We start from the raw sequence: 20,989 nt of genomic DNA on the forward strand, positions 1-20,989 counted from the left end.
TGGTAATCGATTACCAGAGACCATCGTAACTTCTTGTCTTCATTTTTAAGCCTTGTAATCGATTACACACCCTTGGTAATCGATTACCAGAGGCCATATTCCATATATCACTCAAAATTCATAGCTGGCCAGCCACCACACAAGCCTCCTTGCTTTGTGGTCTTTGTTCTTTTATCGGTTGACTGCCAGGAGCTCGCCTGTTTAGGTACATCACAGGTTCTCACTGACTGACTATGCCCGGGTTGGGTCGGGATTGGTCAAGCTTGGTTTTGGGCAATAGCACCCCACCTGACGTCCCCAAGGTCTCCTGACCCCTACGACATATCTCCAGGTACCACTCTGTTGCCAACGAATAAAAGTAGGAAGACTGACTCTTCCACACTTTCTCACTTCAAGCTTGTAGGATTATGGGGTACTCGTCATATGTGGTACTAGGTGGCGATTGGGTGATGGTGCAAGTCAACTCTCCACATCCACAAATCACACATAAATCCACCATCCCTAGTTGCCCACCTTCAACTGAGCTCACGTACTCCCATGTAGCCCTTATCCTCGTTCCTCTCAACACCGGGTCCCCATCAATCCCTCCAAGCTTCCAAAACATCCAAGAAATTCAACATCCAAACATCATGAACTATCAAAAACCAAGAAAACAGGGCAGAGGCAGAAAACTCTGCCCAAAACACAAACCAATACCATAACTTTCCTTACTCAAATACCCCAGTAACATTCTCTTCGTTCCAATTCGTTTACCGTTGGATCGACTCGAAAATTTTACTGGAGGTCCCTAGTACATAAGTGTACATTTTGACCGTTGGGATCTGCTAGAAAATATCCGTAACCGAATATATACAACCCTTTCCACAACCAGCCATGCATAAGCATTTTCTGCACAAGCACAAAATTCTGCTGCATATTTCAACAGCAAAATTCTGCATAATAGTGCAGATTTTCGAAATCACTCTTGCCCTCATCCAATTTTGCCCAAATTGGATCCTACAAGTCCTAAATCATGTATAAATCATATCTAAACCAAAGACAAGCTTCAGACCAAAGCAACTCAAAATCTAGGAATTTAAAACCCCTCAATTTAGTGGATTTTCAAGGTTTGAGAAGTGAAAATGAGAATGGGGTAATTTTGGAGCAAACTCTCATCTCAAAAAAGTCTATAACATTAATCTAAACTCGCTCAAACTGGTTTTATGATGAAAACTCTACCGAATCAAAATTTGACTCCTCAACACCCAATTTACCCTAGAAATGGCTCTTGCCTTCACTTTGGTCACTCATTTTCCTCATTTGCTCAGCCCAAGCTTTCCCATAAGTCCTAAATGACATTTCAAACTAGGATTAACTCACTTTAATCTCCACTTACCACTAAATCCAGCTTTAGCTTTTCAAATCCTTAAAGCATCACACTTTTCCACTCATATCACTACATTCTCACTTTTTAACCCTAGGTTAACTCTACCCTTCATCTCTATCAATTTTCCATCAGCAATTTCAGCATACAAACATCACAAAGCATCACATAAAACCCTAAAACATAATGGGTAAGCTTGACTCACACCAAACATGACAAGTTTAGCATGTTTTCAACAAATTTCTTCACAAATAACTACCATAAGGCATAAACCTAGTAAAACTACCCATCATATCTCCCAAAACCCTATACCCATGAAAATCATGTGAGAAAGAAGTCTACCCAAACCTAGAATTTGAAGTTCCACAACATAGAGGTGCGTTTCACGACTCCGAAAATGGCTTCCTTTTGCGATTTGGAGCAGAAATGGTGAGCAAAGGTTGGAGCTTTGATGGAGCTTCAATGGTGGAGGAGAAAGGGAGAAAAAGCAACGTGAGAATGAGGGGGAAAAGCTTATGAATTCTTTTGGCTGAGTGAGGAGAGAGAACATGGCTTTTTAGTTTAAAAGGCTTCCTTTTTTCTCTTTTTTTTTTAAAAGGTATGCCACATGTCTCATTTTGAGTGGAGCAAAAAGGGCCCACTTTTTCTCTTGATGTGACTCATACTCAGTCACGAGAAGAGAAAAATCTGACCTTTTGAAATGCTAAAATCCTGCCTCGGTTTGCGTGTCGTTTCTCTGGTTCCAGTCCCTCGCGTTTCTCGGCACCCGTCGGGGCCAATTTTTGAAAGTAAGCAATATATATCAAAACGCTCAGAATGAAACCCCGAGCGTGGTTCAGAGGTTGGTTTTGTTAAATTTTAAGTTGCATGCAAAACGATAATTTTTAGACTAATTAATTGAGAATTAATCTACAACTATCCAGTTATGGATTTCTCTTCGTTAATTAACCTAACCCGTGTATCTTTCCCCCAATATACCTACTTCTACCAGAAGTATATATATATATATATATATATATATATATACACTGAATAATACTCATATATATAATCATTCAAAATGCATCGTTTACAAAATTCTGGGTAGAAATTTCCAGGATGTCACACACATTTTTTTTCATCCAAAAAGCATGTGTTGCTCTGATCAGTTGGAAGTTTTGTCTCTTTACTAAAGCATGTTCGCATTTTAGTGAAGAAAACACCGAGACTATTTTTAGTCTCACAAGTTATCCAGACTACATAGGTTTGAGTTCCTCATTGAGGATACATAGGAGCAAGAGCCTCGCTTTTGTCGGCGGCCCCATAATCTCTGTCATACTGACCTTGGAGTCATGCGACAAGCAGAAATACCCTAGCGGTTATCCGCACTTTCTTTTTCTATCTGTAAGACTCAAAGCATGATAGAATGCAGAGACTAACGTCGTCTTCTGCGCCTTTTGTCATCCAGAGGCGGCGGGCCCGATGACATGCGGGAACTATTTGGTCCCGCACTTTCTTTTGCTATCTCTAAGACTCAAAGCATGATAGCACGCAGAGACTAACGTCATCTTCTGCGCCTTTTGTCATCCAGAGGCGGTGGGCCCGATGACATGCGGGAACCATTTGGTCACGCACTTTTAAAATACTTTTGCTATCTATAAGACTCAAAGCATGATAGCACGCAGAGACTAACGTCGTCTTCTGCGCCTTTTGTCATCCAGAGGCGGCGGGCCCGATGACATGCGGGAACCATTTGGTCCCGCACTTTTAAAATACTTTTGCTATCTATAAGACTCAAAGCATGATAGCACGCAGAGACTAACGTTCTCTTCTGCACCCTTTGTCAATCGCGGCCAACAAGCCCGTTGACACGCGGGGATTTACGTCATCTTCCGCGCAGACAATTTCTGTCATACTAACACTGGAGTCACGTGACATGCGGAGATACCCGAGTGGTTATCCGTTTAAACTTTCTTTTGCTATCTCTAAGACTCAAAGCATGGTAGCACGCAGAGACTAACGTCGCCTTCTGCACCCTTTGTTAATCGCGGCCAACAAGCCCGTTGACACGCAGAGATTTACGTCATCTTCCGCGCAGACAATTTCTATCATACTGACACTGGAGTCACGTGACATGCGGAGATACCCGAGTGGTTATCCGTTTAAACTTTCTTTTGCTATCTCTAAGACTCAAAGCATGATAGCACGTAGAGACTAACGTTGTCTTCTGCACCCTTTGTCAATCGCGGCCAACAAGCCCGTTGACACACGGAGATTTACGTCATCTTCCACGCAGACAATTTCTGTCATACTGACACTGGAGTCATATGACATGCGGAGATACCCGAGTGGTTATCCGTTTAAACTTTCTTTTGCTATCGCTAAGACTCAAAGCATGATAGCTCGCAGAGACTAATGTCGTCTTCTGCACCCTTTGTCAATCGCGGCCAACAAGCCCGTTGACACGCGGAGATTTACGTCATCTTCCGCACAGACAATTTCTATCATACTGACACTGGAGTCAGGTGACATGCGGAGATACCCGAGTGGTTATCCGTTTAAACTTTTTTCTTCTATCTCTAAGACTCAAAGCATGATAGCTCGCAGAGACTAACGTCGTCTTCTGCACCCTTTGTCAATCGCGGCCAACAAGCCCGTTGACACGCGGAGATTTACGTCATCTTCCGCACAGACAATTTCTGTCATATTGACACTAGAGTCACGCGACATGCGGAGATACCCGAGTGGTTAATGGTTTCAAATTTTTTTTTGCTATCTCTAAGACTCAAAGCATGATAGCTCGCAGAGACTAACGTCGTCTTCTGCACCTTTTGTAATCCAGAGGCGGCAAGCCCGATGACATGCGGGAACCAGTTGGTCTCGCATTTTTACCTTTATCATTCAAGAGCAGCAAGTTGGGTGGTAAACGCGCATAGACGAATTTTGCACCTTTGTCATCCAGGGACAGCGACTCAGTTGCATGCGGAGATATCTTATGGTCACCCGCGACTTTTGTCAACCGAGAGGAACGAAATTAGTGTCTTATCTTTACTTCCCTTTTATCTCCAATAAAAGACAAGTAAAGAGGGGCAACTGTCATAGCCTAATTTCGTCTGGGGACCATTGTTTGGTGGCATGCAACTTTCGTTTGAGCGTTTCGAGGTACTTGGCACCCATCGTTAGGCAATTCGTGAAGTTCCGAGACATGCCGAAAATCAAAAGGAAGCATTGTTACGCAATCTGTGAAAATCCGTAACATGCCGGAAATCAAAAGTGTGGCGTCTCTAAATTAATGATTGGTTTAATAGTAATAATTTAAATAACAAAACCCATGGTAATTTTTTTTTCTTTTTCTTTCTCATTTCTTTCTCTTTTCACCATAACTAGGTTTAGAAGGAAAATCCTCACTATAAAGTCCTGAATGGCCAGTTCACAACTCTATTCGGAGTCATTTCTTTCTTACCGCTCATAATCTCTAAACTATTTTGCTTTTTCAAAAGGAAGAATGTACTAGCCATTACTTTAGGTCGTCACGTGAAAACAAAAGAATATAATATGGTCAATAAACTCTTTTACAAATAAAGTTGCTAATGCTTTCTTTTCAAATAACAAGACCGATCATAAATGCATTCATCATTTAAAGCTGTCCAAAATATGGGAGTTTTACAAAATACATAGTGTCATCCAGAGCAAAGGTGTTCATAGTGGTGGCTTCAGCCACATGTATACAATCATCAAATGCCTATACATCAGGTCTACCCATACAAAAACAAAAGAGTAAACCTAACAGTCAGTCCTAGATACACCCACCCTCAAAAGTATACAAAACTAATCCCAAAAAGCTGTCCACTAGGATGAAGAGCCTCCGCTGATCGCCATCTCCCCCGGGCCACTATCCTCCGTAGAGTCTGCCTCAGATGGCGACATGACTTCCTCGGGAGAATCCACCTCAAGAAGTGGATCCTCATCACCTTCCAGAAAGTCAAGGGCATCCACAGCAGGCTCAGGAGGTAGCTCCTCCAGATCCTCCTCAGGGTCTTCCTCGGATAACGTTACCTCAATCACTTGGACGGGCTCCACTAGACGATATGGTGTAGGCGTGGGTAGTATCCACTCCACCGTGCGCTGAAGCATCCGTGCAGGTTCACCTGGATGCACCAAAGAAGTAGCCGTGAATCGAATGGTGCCCCGAAATCGGCACCTCGTGTTGCCTTCGAGGGTCTCCCAAGCTCCCTCTAGGCACTCCATCTCTACTCGATCACGGATTAGCTGCGCCGCCATCACGATCTACAAGAAAGAAAAGAGAGGGGTAGACTCTTTCACAAGAATCTAACTGCGCTGCACACAAATTGTCTCATAACCACTACATGCAAGTAAAAGGGGTATTTTAAGGCTTTCCATCTCTGGTAATCGATTACACAGCCTTGGTAATCGATTACCAGAGGCTAAACTTGAATTACACAGCCTCAGGACATGAAATATGCAAAAATGCACTGTGTAATCGATTACACATACCTGGTAATCGATTACCAGTGACCCATCCCTCTGTGTAATCGATTACACAGGTTGGTAATCGATTACCAGAGGCCTCCACAGTGTTCCAGTTCCTTTCTGAAGCCTGGTAATCGATTACATCCCCCTGGTAATCGATTACCAGAAGCTCCCCTAGTTTCCTGACCTCGTTTTCAAGCCTGGTAATCGATTACACCCCGTGGTAATCGATTACCAGAGACCATCTTAGCCTCCTGTCTTCATTTTTAAGCCTTGTAATCGATTACCCACCCTTGGTAATCGATTACCAGAGACCATATCTCACATATCAATCAAGTTTCACAGCTGGCCAGCCACCACAAGCCTCCTTGCTTTGTGGTCTTTGTTCCTTTTATCTGTTGACTGCCAGGAGCTCGCCTGTTTAGGTACATCACAGGTTCTCACTGACCGACTATGCCCGGGTTGGGTCGGGATTGGTCAAGCTTGGTTTTGGGCAATAGCACCCCACCTGACGTCCCCAAGGTCTCCTGACCCCCGCGACATATCTCCAGGTACCACTCTGTGGTCAACAATAAAAGCAGGAAGTTTCACCCTTCAACACTTCCTCATCTCAAGCTTGTAGGATTATGGGGTACCCATCACATGTGGTACTAGGTGGCGGTCGGGCGATGGTGCACAACAAGTTTTCCACATCCACAATGCGCGCATAAACCCACCATCCCCTGTTGCCCACCTCCAACTGAGCTCACGTACTCCCACGTAGCCCATATCCTCGTTTCTCTCAACACCGGGTCCCCATCAATCCTCCCAAGCTTCCACAACATCCAAGCAAAACAACATTCAAACAGAACAAGCTATCACAGCCAAGCAAAACAGAGCAAAGGCAGAAAACTCTGGCAAAACACCAACCAAAATCACAGCTTTTCTCACTTAAAGACCCCAGTAACAATTCCTTCGTTCCAATTCGTTAACCGTTGGATCGACTCGAAAATTTTGCTGGAAGTCTCTAGTACTTAAGCCTACATTTTGACCGTTGGGATCTACTAGAAAACATCCAGAACTCATTCTACATTACTCTTTCCACAACCAGCAAATACATGGATTTTTCTGCACTTGTGCAAAATTCTGCTGCACAATTTTACAGCAAAATCTGCACAAAGAGCATATTTCGAAAACCACACTTCCCCTCATCCAATCTTGCCCAAATCAAATCCTACAAGTCCCAAATCATGTATCAATCATGTCTAAACCAAAGTCAAGCTTCTAACCACAGCAACACAAAATCTAGGTGTCCAAAACCCCTCATTTTAATGGATTTTCAAGGTTTGAAAAGTGAAATTGAGAATGAGGTAAATTTAGAGCAAACTCTCACCTCACACAAGTCTATAACATCAATCTAAACTTGCTCAAACTGGATTTACACCTAAAATCTCACCGAATCAAAATTTGACTCTTCAACACCCAAATTTGCCCTAGAAATGGCTCTTTGTTCACTTTGGTCATTTGTTTTTCTCTCTAGCACAGTCCAAGCTTTCTCATAAGTCCTAAATGACATTTCAAGCTAGGATTAACTCACTTTAACCTCCATTTACCACAGAATTCAGACTTAACCTTCCAACTCTCAAAGCCTCACTCTTTTTCCACTCATAACATCACATTCTCACTTTCTAACCCTAGGTTAACTCTACCTTTCATCTCTAACAGTTTTCCATAAGTAATTTCAGCATATAAACATCACAAACATCATCACAAAAACCCTAAAACATAATGGGTATGTCTAACTCATCCAAACATGGCAATTTCAACAAGCTTTCAACAAATGTCTTCACAAATAATCATCACACAGCAGAAAACTAACAAATCTACCCATCATATCTCCCAAAACCCCATACCCACGAAAATCAAAGGAGAAAGAAGTCCACCCAAACCTGAAATTTCGAAGTCCCACTCGTAGCCACGCACTTCACGACTCCAAAAATGCCCTCCTTTCGCGATTTGGAGCAGAAATGAGCACCAAAGGTTGGAGCTTTGTTGGGGTTTCAATGGAGAATGGAGGAGAAGGAAAAAGCAACGTCAGGAAGAGGGAGAGCTGTCTGAAAAGTGTGGGGGCTGAGTGAAGAGAGAGAAAAGCTTTTTGGTTTTAAATAAAAGGGTTTTCTCTTTTTCTATTATTTTATTTAAGCAATGCCACATGTCTCCATTTGAGTGGAGCAAAAAGGGCCCACTTTCTCTTTTGATAGCGACCTATACTCAGCCACAAAAGTGAGAAAAATCTGACCTTTGAAACGCTAAAATCCTGGCTCGATTTGCGTGCTGTTTCTCTGGTTCCAGTTTCTATCGTTTCTCTACGTCCGTCGGGGCCAGTTTTTGAAAGTAAGCAATATATATATCAAAACGCTCAGAATAAAACCCCGAGCGTGGTTCAGAGGTTGGTTTCGTTAAATTCTAAGTCGCACGCAAAACGATGATTTTTAAACTAACTAATTAAGAATTAACCCACAACCTCCCAGTTATGGATTTCTCTTCCTTAATTAGCCTAACCCGCGTATCTTGCCCCCACTACTCCTATTTCTACCAAGAACATATATGCATATACACTGAATAATACTTATATGTATATATAATCATTCAAAATACATCGTTTCCAAAAATTCCGGGTAGAAATTTCCAGGATGTTACAAAAAGCAAGTATTGTTACGCAATCCGTGAGTTTCCGTAACATTGCGAAAGCTAAAAATAGAGTAATTACATGGCCCGTAAGGTTTCGTAACCTTACGGAAAGAAAACAAGTGTCGTTACGAAATTCGTAAAGTTTCGTAACGTTACGAAAAAAGAATCACCAAAAAAAGGCAAGGGGTGTACTTAGTAAAAATAGGGGTGCAAATAGCAACCAAGCCCACTGGGGCCTTCCAGGATGTTCCTCCAGAAGGCGGTTGCTTCTGGAGGAAGCAACCTAGCTCGCCTGGGCGAGCTGAGCTCGCCTGGGCGAGTTGGGTGGCAAGCATCTCCTTCCTTTTCCTATATATAGGGGGAGGAGGGAAGAACAAAAATGTTCAACCCTCCTAGTATGAGATTCACTTAATACGAGTGAGAAAAATTGTTTCCGTGAAGAAAATCCAAGCTGAGGCGCTTCCGTAACGTTTCATTGGGTGATTTCGCGAAGATTTTCAACCGTTTTTCGACGTTCTTCGTCGTTCTTCAGTCTTCAACCGGTAAGTTCCCGAAATCAAACTTTTTAATTCACTCTATGTACCCTTAGTGGTCCTCATTTGTTTCACGTGCTTTTATTTTCATTTCATTTACTTTCCGTACCCCCTTTTGACGTGCTTTAGTCATTTACTTTAGTCATTTTCTCGCCAAATCAAAAAATAAAATAAATTTCCACCGATCATTTGAATTGTAACATCCGTTAATTTCTGTTAAAATGAAATCCGACCGTTCGGTCATGCCGTAACCACGTTGGAAACCAAAAAGAGGTAAAATAATAATATAATAATCAATAATATCTTTTAGTAAAAAAAAAAAAAAATCAATCAGACATTTTTCTTTGGGATTTCTCTTTCTTAAATTAAATCGACTAATAACCAAAGTGAAACTAAGGCTAAAATCAAGTCATAAACCAAACTTTTGTCATCGCCTAAAAAAGCCATTTTTAAGGGTCCAACGCCTTGAAATGGTCTTTTCCGCTTTTATTGGTTAAGTGTAGATTTCTAAAAAGCCTAAAATCAATATGTAACTTTGTTACCTCTTTCAAAAATAAAGAAATCATTAATGGTCCAATGCCTTAATGTTTTCTCACTTTTCAAAAGAATCAAAAGATTGTCTGATGGTCCAACGCCTTAAATGACCTTTCATTCAATAAAAACATATCTTGCAAAAAAGGATAAAAAATAACCAAAACGCTTTGTTCACAAAAGAACTACGTAGGTCTGATTTTCTCATCACAATTGAGGAATACGTAGGAGCAAAGGGAAACGCCCTTGTCGACCACAAAAAGATAAAAACATAAAAAGGCATAAAAAAACATAAGAACGTGAAAAAATGGGGAAGATAACATAAATTGAAGTCATATTTGCACATTTGATTAGAGGCTGTCGTCTCTTGTGACGGATGTGTGGGGTGCTAATACCTTCCCCGTGCGTAAATACAACTCCTGAACCTTTCACTTAAAGTTCGTAGATCACATCTTTTTCGGTTTTTCTGACGTTATCCTCAAATAAATGTTGGTGGAGACTCCGCGCGTATTTCTTTCTTGGAACACGCACCCGCGAGTCACACGTCGCCCTCTTGCCGAAGGGTAGGTTGTGACAAGAAGGAACAGAGCTAAGAGGAGAAGGAAGCTGTTTCAAGATAGGACAGTGGCTTCCATTCTAGAAGAAGAAGCTCAATCTTCTGACTCTACATCATCTGATTCACTATCATCAATGGAATCAGCTATATACTTACCAGAAGCCTCTGTCATGGCTGATGAAGACTAGCAAAAGGTCACCCTTGAAGATTATTCTAGTAGCTCAGTGCCGCAATTCTTTACAAGTATTGTGCATCCTGAAGTCCAAGCTCACAACATAAACTATCCTCATTCTTTGATTCATCTGATACAGGGGAACTTATTTCATGGATTACCAAATGAGGACCCCTATGCACATCTGGCAACGTACATAGAAATCTGTAACACTGTGAAGATTGCAGGAGTGCCAGATAAAGCCATTAGGCTCAGTTTATTTTCATTTTCCTTGGCAGGAAAAGCCAAGAAGTGGCTCCATTCATTCAAAGGTAACAGTCTGAAGACGTGGGAGGAAGTTATTGAGAAATTTTTCAAGAAATACTTCCCCGAGTCAAAGACTGCAGAAGGGAAAGCTGCTATTTCATCATTTCACTAGTTCCTTGATGAATCCTTGAGTGAAGCATTGGAGAGCTTTCGGGGTTTGTTGAGAAAGACTCCCACACATGGATTCTCTGAGCCAATTCAATTGAACATGTTTATAGATGAGCTGAGACCACAACTAAGCAGTTGTTAGAAAGAGGAAAGATAAAGCTAAAGACCCCTGAGGAGGCAACTGAACTGATTGAGAATATGTCTGTCAGTGATCATGCTATTCTACGTGATAGAGTGCATTAACCCACCAAGAAGAGCTTATTGGAGTTATCTTCCCAAGATGCTACGTTGGCACAAAATAAGTTTCTTTCTAAGCAACTTGAGATCTTAACATAAACAATTGGTAAGTTGCCAACTAAATTGTCTACTGGTCAACCTTCACAGTCTTCTATTTTGCAGGTTATAGGTTGTACCATTTGTGGTGGTGCTCATGAATCCGACCATTGTATTCCTTTTGAAGAACAAACACAGGAAGTCAGTTACATAGGAAATCAACAAAGGCAAGGATACAACCAAGGAGGATTCTTAGGTTTCCAGCAAGGTCCCTACAATCAGCAAGGACAATGGGGATCACACCCTGGTAATCAATTCAATAAGGACCAGGGTGGATCTTCCAACAGGCCGCCTCAACAAGGGCCTAACATCTTCCAGAGGACTACCAAAATGGAAGAAACCCTGGCTCAATTCATGCAAGTGACCATGTCCAACCATAAGAGTACTGAGTCAGCCTTGAAAAACCTTGAGATTCAGGTGGGTCAACTAGCCAAGCAGTTAGCTGAAAAGTCATCCAACAGCTTTGGGGAAAATACAAAGAAGAATCCCAAAGAAGAATGTAAAGTTGTTGTAACAAAAAGCAGGAATCTTATGGCGGCTGAGGATGAGGATGTTGGTGCCTTAAAGGAGCAAGTTCCTTTAAAGGACACTACTGTTAAAAAGAAGAATGAGGTAACAGATGCAATGAGTCAGAAGGGGAAAAAACAAATAATGGTCGATGAGAAATAAATAAAAGACCAATAAAAAGAAATAGAGGTAGAAAAAGAAAAAGAAGAAAAAGAAAAAGTTAAAAAATAAAGATGAAGAAAAGAGTAGGAGTGAAAAAGAAAGAGAAAAGAGGAGAAAAAAAGCTTCAAATAAGGGTACGGAAGTGCCATATCCCATGGTACTGTCCAAGAAAGAGAAGAACTGCCATCTGGTGAGATTCCTAGACATTTTCAGGAAACTAGAAATAACTATGCCCTTTGGAGAAGCTTTGCAGCAAATGCCACTCTACTCAAAGTTTTTTAAATATATGTTAACAAGGAAGCACAAATACATTCACCAGGAGAATATCGTTGTGGAAGGCAACTATAGTGCTATGATACAGAAGATCCTTCCACCAAAACACAAGGACCCTGGAAGTGTGACTATTCCTTTTTCAATAGGTGAAGTCACAGTGGGAAAGGCTCTCATTTACTTGGGAGCCAGTATCAACTTAATGCCACTCTCCATGTGTAGAAGGTTGGGAGAGTTGGAAATCATGCCCACCAGAATGACTTTACAGCTTGCTGATCGATCCATCACAAGGCCTTACGGAGTAATTGAAGATGTTCTTATAAGAGTTAAGCAGATGGTCTTTCCAGTTGACTTCATGGTCATGGATGTGGAGGAAGACCATGAGGTTCCCATCATTTTAGGACAACCCTTTATGTTAACTGCCAGTTGTGTAGTTGACATGGGCAGAAAGACATTGGAAATGGGTTTTGAAGATCAGAAGATCAATTTTGATCTATTTGAAGAAGACAAGCCTATGTGAGATCAGAATGTCTGCTTGCAAATGATGGAGGGCGGTAAGGAGGTCCTGAAGTTAAAGGACAAAGTGGATATCACCCATTGAGGTAAAAGCGTCAAGCTAATGACATTAAAGAAGCACTTCCTGGGAAGCAACCCGGTTTTAATTATGTTATTTTGTTTTTCTTGCATGGTATAAGTTAGAACTTACTTCATAATCATTAGACAGGGGTATATCAGCTTGTTTGAATAATAGATATAGGGGTTTTTCTTGAAGGAGGACTGAGTTTTAACTTAGAAATTTTTTTCTGAAAAACAGTCTTTTCGCTAAGCCAGATTGCTCTGGCTGAGCGCATAGTTGTCATGCGCTAAGCAAGCCGTAGGCCACACTGAGCAATTCAACCCCTACATCTATAGCTAACTGAGCGCGCAAAGCGGACCATCATTAAGCTAAGCCCAATATGTTTGCAGCATGTATTTGGCTAAGCAAGTAACAACTTGCTAAGCCAAAAACCCTTGTACTATAGGATGCATTTCATTCGCTGAGCCAGACTTGAGCGAAAGTTGCAGGAATTTTCATCTGCACACCTCGCTGAGCGCCACGCCGTGCGCTAAGCCCAACCAAAAAAAATTGAATTTCAAAATTTGGGCCTAGGCTTAGCAAGAAGGCCCACTAAGCGAAGAACGTGTTGAGAAACCAAATGTCTCACACATTCACTTAACGTACCAGCTTGCTAAGCGAACACGTCAGTTTTGGCTTAAGTGATTGTAACTTCAGTTACACTCACTTTGCCAAAATCTATAACCTCCTCCTGCACTCTCTCTCTACCTATAAAATATTTCTTGCATTTTCAAGCATCCTTTAGCGCAATTCTTTTCCGATTATCAACGAACATCTCTGAATCAAGTAAGCTCCTTAACTTTACCTCTGTGTTTGCTTTTATTGAACCTTAGGATAGAAAACCTTAGTGATCGAGGCCGTACCCGAATCAAATAAACATGAAAATGCAGTAACTAGGAAGTGATCCTAGGTCGTTTCCCAACGAGCAATGACAAACCAAATGTTCATAATATACTTGCGCAGTAACAATAACGATTGGGGGGGTTGTTTGTTTTGTGATTAAAGAGCAGAACAAGTAAACTGGAATATGAAACTACTAATATTAAAAACAGGTTGTTTCCTCTGATTCAGAAGCCATTCTCTTATCCTGGGTTATGGAGAATTCGTCCCTAACAGTCAACCACTTAATCCAACCCTATTTCAATTTACTAAGCGAAAATCAACTTAGGGTTGTCAATACGTGATTAGGCACCACATACACCAGTTAGCCGTTCATCCATTAAGCATGAACGCAAGTTAGGCTCAGAGGCAATTAATCGAACACAAAGCGTGCACTGATTAATGTTCACGAATTTGGGATAACTAGTGAAGGGAAAACTGCCAGGAAACCACATTACAAATGAAACCTCAAAGAGAGTTGGGCTTCGTCCTCAAAAGGAAACAACACCAGAAAAACTAGCCTTCCATAGATTCAAACAGAAAATGCAAATGAAACATGAAGCAGAAACGTAAATGAACAGAAACGTAAATGAATAGAAATGTAAATGAAACAGAAATGTAAATGAGACAGAAACGTAAATGAAAGTAGAAGAAGAAGCAAGAACAAAATTGTAATTAGAAGCAGAAAACGGAAAATTGCATTAAGAACGAAAACAGTAGCCTTAGAACAGAAAAACGTAAAAACCTAAAACAAAAGCTCTAAATAATAAAATAGCATAATAGAATAGCCTTGCACGAATCCCAAGGCTACTATTTAAAAAGAGTCACTCAAAGTCACTGGGCCCTATTACAATACGCTAGCCCAAAACGAAATAAACACTGAACAACATAAAATAAAATTGCGAAATTTCCTAATTAGAAATTAACTAAGATAAGCGCTGCTTTATTTGCCCTCTTCAAGTCCATAACCAAAATCCGGATTAAGCCCAATGTTTCATTAATTCCTGAAATTAGATTAAAAACATCAAATTAGCTAAATGAGCCCAAATAATAAAACTGCCTGATTAATTGACAATTAAGACCAATCAGTAATTAAAATGGTGCAAAAAGGGTTTAGAAAATAGAAGAAAATGATGGCACATCAAAACCCCCCATACTTAGCCTTTTGCACTCCAGGGCAAAATGAAACAAAGAACAAAATCCAAGGATATCAAAGAGAGACAAACAAAAACATTCACATATTTCTCAATGAACATCAAGGAATGGGTAACATCTAACATAAGGAGATCCAAAAAGTCAAGACATTCATGAAAATCATCCAAGCAACCCAATCATGGAAAAATAGTTAATCAGCTCAAGAATGAAAAGTGATAAAGCCTCACAAGATATACACTCTATCTCTCAAGTGTCTAGGCTACTATTTACCCTCAAAGCACCCATGAAAACAAACACCACATAAACTTGGCAAGATTCTAAAATTGACAATCAACCCATAAACACTAGCACATGAGGATCAAAAGGTCTTTTAAGGTTGTAATGGAGCCAAGGACAAGGTATGGAAAAAATATGGAATAAGTGGTTGAATCCCAAAGGAATAGAAGAACAATGGGGAATAAGTGCATATTAAGAAAACATAAGAAAATAAAAAGAAGTAAAGATAAAATTTAAACATAAAGAGTAGAACCAAGAGTCTCATCATTCTTTTGTCATTTACTATCTTATTCACACAACTTTACTGCTTTGCTTTTCTTTTTCTTTTTCAATTTTTTTTTTGTTTTTTTTTTGTTTTTTTTTTAATATTTTTTTTGTACTCTGTAGCCTTTGAGAAACAGCATCATATTCAGCATGTCCAACATTTAACCAATATGCAATGTACATCAAGTATGGCTCAAAATATATCATGAAGCATGGCCAACAAAATATGTTATCCAATGAAACAAAAACCCCCACACTTATTCCCAAAAACAATTCCAAAGCTCCAAAATTCCTTAAGGATATGGTGATATCATGGTTTTTCACTTAAGGCTTGTAGTGAGCTTCAAAATAAGGAAAGGGAAACAAGGCTCAAAAGGGCTATCAAAGGAATTAAGTCAAGGTAAGTCCGTTTGGCTAGAAGCTTATAAGAACAAAATTGCCTCAATCATTTCCAAATATGCATGTGAATTAGGAAGCATCAATAAGAATCAAGCCAAGGTTATTGCGCAAGCAATCAATGGGGAAAACACACCAAATGATTATGATGATGGATGGCTCAAATTCTCACAAAGGTAAACTCATCACTTTCAAATTGAGCTTTCAAAACTATCATGACATGTAGAGGAGAATCAAAGATTTCAAGTCACAAAATGTCAAAAACTTTTATTTTCAAAACAATTACCCATTTCTTGAACATATCCTATAATTCAAAGAAAAACATGCAAAGTCCTACATGCACACAGAATTGACCCAAAATATTAAACTAGAAATCCGACGAAACTAACAACATTAACAAATTACCACAACTAACAAATTAACAAAACCGACAAAACTAGCAAAACCAAAGAACACTTCCCCCCATACTTAAACAACACATTGTCCTCAATGTAGCACAATTAAAAGATTAAAACAATTAAACCATCAAATAGAATTGGACAAGTGTAATAAAAGCAAAGAAGGAGATAGGAAATGAAGAACTCCCTAAGTCATGGTGGAGGAAGAGTATGGTGGAGTAAGGAAGTCTCTTCCACCACTACGTCCACTAAAGAAGGGTTCGTGAGGAATGGCTTAAGTCGATGTCCGTTGACCTTGAAGCTCTTGTTTGTGGAGTCACTTTTGATCTCAACTGTACCATAAGGAAAAACATTAGTAACAACAAAAGGACCAATCCACTTAGACCACAACTTATCACTCATGAGTCCAAGCCTAGAATTATACAATAGCACTTTTTGCTCAACCATGAAGTCCTTCTTAACTATCATGCTATCATGGAACTTCTTGGTCTTTTCTTTGTAGAACTTGGCATTCTCGTTGGCTTCTAGGCGGATTTCATCTAACTCACTCAATTGCAACTTTCTTTCCTCACCAGCTTGATCCATAGAGAAGTTGCAAGTCTTCACTGCCCAGTATGCTTTGTGCTTAATTTCCACTGGAAGATGACATGCCTTTCCAAAGACAACCCGATAAGGAGACATTCCTATGGGTGCTTTGTAGGCAGTCCGATGTGCCCAGAGAGCATCATCAAGCCTGGTACTCCAATCTTTCCTGCTTGGCTGCACAATCTTCTCTAAAATTCTCTTGATCTCCCTGTTAGAAATTTCTGCCTGTCCATTGGTCTGGGGGTGGTATGGTGTGGATACCCTGTGTACCACCCCATACTTTTTAAGCAAGGCATGCATTGTTCTGTTGCAAAAATGGGTTCCTTGATCACTAACAATTGCTTTAGGTACTCTAAACCTGCAAAACAGATTAGACCTGACAAAATCTGCAACAACTTTAGCATCATTAGTTCTAGTGGCCTTGGCTTCCTCCCATTTTGAAACATAGTCAACTGCAAGGAGAATGTAAACATAACCAAAAGAGACAGGAAAAGGGCCCATGAAATCTATACCCCAGACATCAAACACCTCACAGAAGGGTCCTTTGAACACCCAGATGACCTCCCGGTGCGGAAGAATGACAAAACTGCAGGACTGAGTCAGTCTTATGATCTGGAATGCATCATCTAATGACCTGATCACTGCGCAATTTCCACAATTAGGGGTCATCCCAAATAAAATGCTTAGCGTCACTTTTAATTTTATCTTTTTGGGCTTTAGATGCTAAGGGAGGAAAAACAAAAGCAACTAAATAATTGACAATGTTAGCAAACCAGGGAGTAGAAAGAGAGTCAGAAATACTATACAGTATATACAAATGATCATCCGGGAAATCATCCCGAATGGGTGAATCCGCATCTGATACACGTTCGATCCGACTCAAATGATCAGCAACTAGATTTTGTGCTCCACTCCTATTACGGATCTCCAAGTCAAACTCTTGGAGCCAGAGCATCCATCGGATCAACCTAGGCTTAGAATCAGCCTTCTTCAACAAGTACTTTAAAGCTGCATGGTCAGTATAAACAATAATGCGGGTACCAAGCAAATAAGATCGAAATTTTTCAAGAGCAAAAACTATGGCTAGAAGCTCTTTCTCAGTAGTAGTATAATTAGCTTGGGCAGCATCTAAAGTCCTAGAAGCATAATATATCACCCTGGGCAATTTATCAATTTTCTGAGCAAGGACAACCCCCAATGCATAATTTGATGCATCACACATAAGCTCAAAAGGGGCTGTCCAATCGGGTGCCTGAATGATGGGGGTGGTAGTCAGCGCTCTTTTGAGGCAATCAAAAGCCTCTTTGCATCTGTCATTAAAGTCAAACTCCACCTCCTTTTGCAACAAGTTGGATAGTGGAAGGGCTACTTTGCTAAAATCCCTTATAAAGCGCCTGTAGAATCCTGCATGACCAGGAAAAGATCGCACCTCTCGCACACAAGAGGGGTAAGGCAATTGTGAAATAACAGAAATTTTTGCAGGATCTACATCAATACCCTTATTGGAAATAATGTGGCCTAAAACTATACCTTGCTCAACCATAAAATGACATTTTTCAAAATTTAGAACAAGGTTAGTTTCAATGCATCTATTTAAAACTTTTTCCAAACTATCCAGACAACCATCAAAAGAGGATCCATAGACAGTGAAATCATCCATGAACACCTCTATGCAATTTTCTAAGAAGTCACTGAAAATACTAATCATGCACCGCTGGAAGGTACCAGGGGCATTGCACAGGCCGAAAGGCATCCTCCTATAGGCAAAAGTGCCAAAGGGGTAGGTGAATGTGGTATTTTCCTGATCCTCAGGAGCAATAGTAATTTGCATATAACCAGAAAAACCATCAAGGAAACAATAGTGAGATTTACCTGCCAGGCGCTCAAGCATCTGGTCAATGAATGGCAGGGGAAAATGGTCCTTTTTGGTAACTTGGTTCAGCCTCCTATAGTCAATGCAGACTCTCCAACTGTTCTGCACCCGAGTAGGAATCAGCTCCTCCTTCTCATTTTTGATCACTGTGAGGCCGGTCTTCTTCGGGACTACCTGGACGGGACTCACCCATTGGCTGTCGGAGATAGGATAAATGATTTCAGCTTGCAAAAGATTGGTTATCTCCTTCTTCACTACATCAAGAATCACTGGGTTGAGTCTCCTCTGTGGCTGTCTTACTGGTTTAGCTCCATCCTCTAAATTTATTTGATGCATACATGTGGATGGCCTAATACCAGGAATGTCCGCCAGGGTCCAGCCTATAGCCTTCTTATGCTTCTTGAGAACAGACAACAACTTCTCCTCTTGCTCATCAGCAAGGGAGGCAGATATAATCACTGGAAAACTCTTGCTATCATCCAAGTAAGCGTGTTTTAAATTTGATGGCAGAGGCTTCAATTCTGGTGTGGTCGACTGGATAGTGGTAGAAGGAGATGGTTTCTCAGCCTTTACCTCATAAAGAAAGTCAGAGGTATGTGTACTTCCTGAAACATGGTTAGTCCTATCTGACTCTATAAAATCAATTTCGAGAGGTAAAACACCACCACCAGACATGCAATCAATATCACTCTCGGATCCACTCTCAGCATCAAATTCAGACATATGACCAAGTACAATTTCAGATTCAATGCATGAAGAGTGAGAGGCATGCAGAGTAGAATAAAGATCAATCATGTATTCATCAACAACATGGTCAATTATTTTAGCACGAAATACAGAAAGATCTTCAGATGGGTATTTCATAGCATCCAGAATATTTAAATGAACAGTTATATCACCAAACTCCATGGATAGTGTGCCTGCATATACATCTATCTTAGTTCTAGCAGTTTTCATAAAGGGTCTGCCTAGAATGATGGGAACTGATCCTTGAGAAAATCCATCCTCCATATTCAAAATATAAAAATCAACAGGGAAAATCAGTTCACCAACTCGAACCAAGACATCTTCTATAAGGATAGGCAACACTTCTATTAGCTAAATGAATCACCACATCAGTTGACTGCAAGGGACCTAGAGATAGAGAATTAAAATTAGACAGAGGCATAACACTAACAGAATCTCCTAAATCTAGCATGGCATTGTCAAACTTACTATTCCCTATAATACAAGGTATGCTGAATGTACCTGGATCTTCACATTTTTCAGGAATTTGGGGAACAGATTTACCAATCAATGCGGAGACATTTCTGCCCATGCTAATTCGTTCACTTCCTTTAAGCTTCCGCTTATTAGTGCACAGCTCCTTCAAGAATTTAGCATATCTTGGAATTTGCTTTATTGCATCCAGCAGAGGTATGTTTACCTCTACTTTTCTAAATGTTTCCAATATCTCTTTCTCTGCCTCTTCCATTTTTTTGTTGGAAACTGCTCTTGGAGGGAATGGAAGAGGAGGGATGTGCTGCTTCTGGAAATCAGAATTGCCAATGGAAAATTCACTTGCACAGAAATTGTTAGGTAAATTTTTGTCATTACCTTTTTCTGGGTTAGAGTGAAGTTGGGCAGGTTCATTTGCAGATGAGGAAGGTGCTACGGGTTGAGGTCCTTGACACTGCTTTCCCGACCTCAATGAAATGGCACTAACATTTTTGGGATTTTGGACAGCTTGAGAAGGCAGCTTGTCAGAATTCTGGGACTGTTGTTGATTCAATTGGGTAGCTAATTGTCCCATCTGATTGGTTAAGCTCTGAATGGAGGCTCTAGTCTCTTGCTGAAACTGCATGTTTTGCATAGTCATTTGCCTCACAAGTTCTTCTAGGGAAGGTTATGGAGGGGTCTCAACTGTTAGCTGTTTCTGGGGCTGTTGTTGTTGTTGGATTGGTGGAGGAATGTATGGTTTGCTTGGGCTAGCAACATTTTGGAAGGAAGGAGCAGGCTGTTGTTGTTGCTGTTGAGGGCTAGACCATCTGAGATTAGGGTGATTCCTCCATCCAGGGTTGTATCTGTTGCTGGAGAGGTCATAATTGTTCTGTTGTGGTTGATTTTGCTGCTGAGGTTGAGGAGGTCTATTGTAAATGTTTGCAGCATAAGCTTCGGGTTGCTCAATTGCTCCAGGTTGCTGCATGGAAGGGCAAAGGTCTGTATGGGTGGTCGCTAAAATCCGTCTCTACTTGATTTCTACTACTACTCTGTTTTGCCGCAAGCAAAAGTGGTCGCTAAGTCCTTCGCAAAACACTATTCACAGCAAAACACCCAAAACTGAAACAGGGAAAGCGCTTAATAGGAAAACTGAAACAGAACACACACTAAATTAAATACCAGGACACTAAACAACACTAACACACATACTAACACAATACTAACAATTAAACATAAAACACAAAGGAATTAAACACAAAACACTAGCTAGCTATTATGAACCTTTGGACACTGCTCCCCGGCAACGGCGCCAAATTTGATCGAGGCCGTACCCGAATCAAATAAACATGAAAATGCAGTAACTAGG

The 20,989-nt window shown here is 40.6% G+C and overlaps 1 protein-coding gene across 1 annotated transcript in view; it reads left to right on the top strand.

Moving 5' to 3' along the window:
* Window positions 1-12,501, top strand: part of LOC102660590 (uncharacterized) — a 67,854-nt gene extending 55,353 nt beyond the window's left edge. The window contains exons 2-3 of the mRNA XM_041012879.1: window positions 11,109-11,654; window positions 12,031-12,501. Of these exons, the coding sequence (XP_040868813.1) occupies window positions 11,109-11,654; window positions 12,031-12,501 (1,017 nt within the window). The remainder of the gene's footprint in view (window positions 1-11,108; window positions 11,655-12,030) is intronic.
* Window positions 12,502-20,989: the final 8,488 nt, after the last annotated feature.

Source organism: Glycine max, chromosome 19 (assembly GCF_000004515.6).
Source record: "Glycine max cultivar Williams 82 chromosome 19, Glycine_max_v4.0, whole genome shotgun sequence".
Taxonomy (NCBI): domain Eukaryota; kingdom Viridiplantae; phylum Streptophyta; class Magnoliopsida; order Fabales; family Fabaceae; genus Glycine; species Glycine max.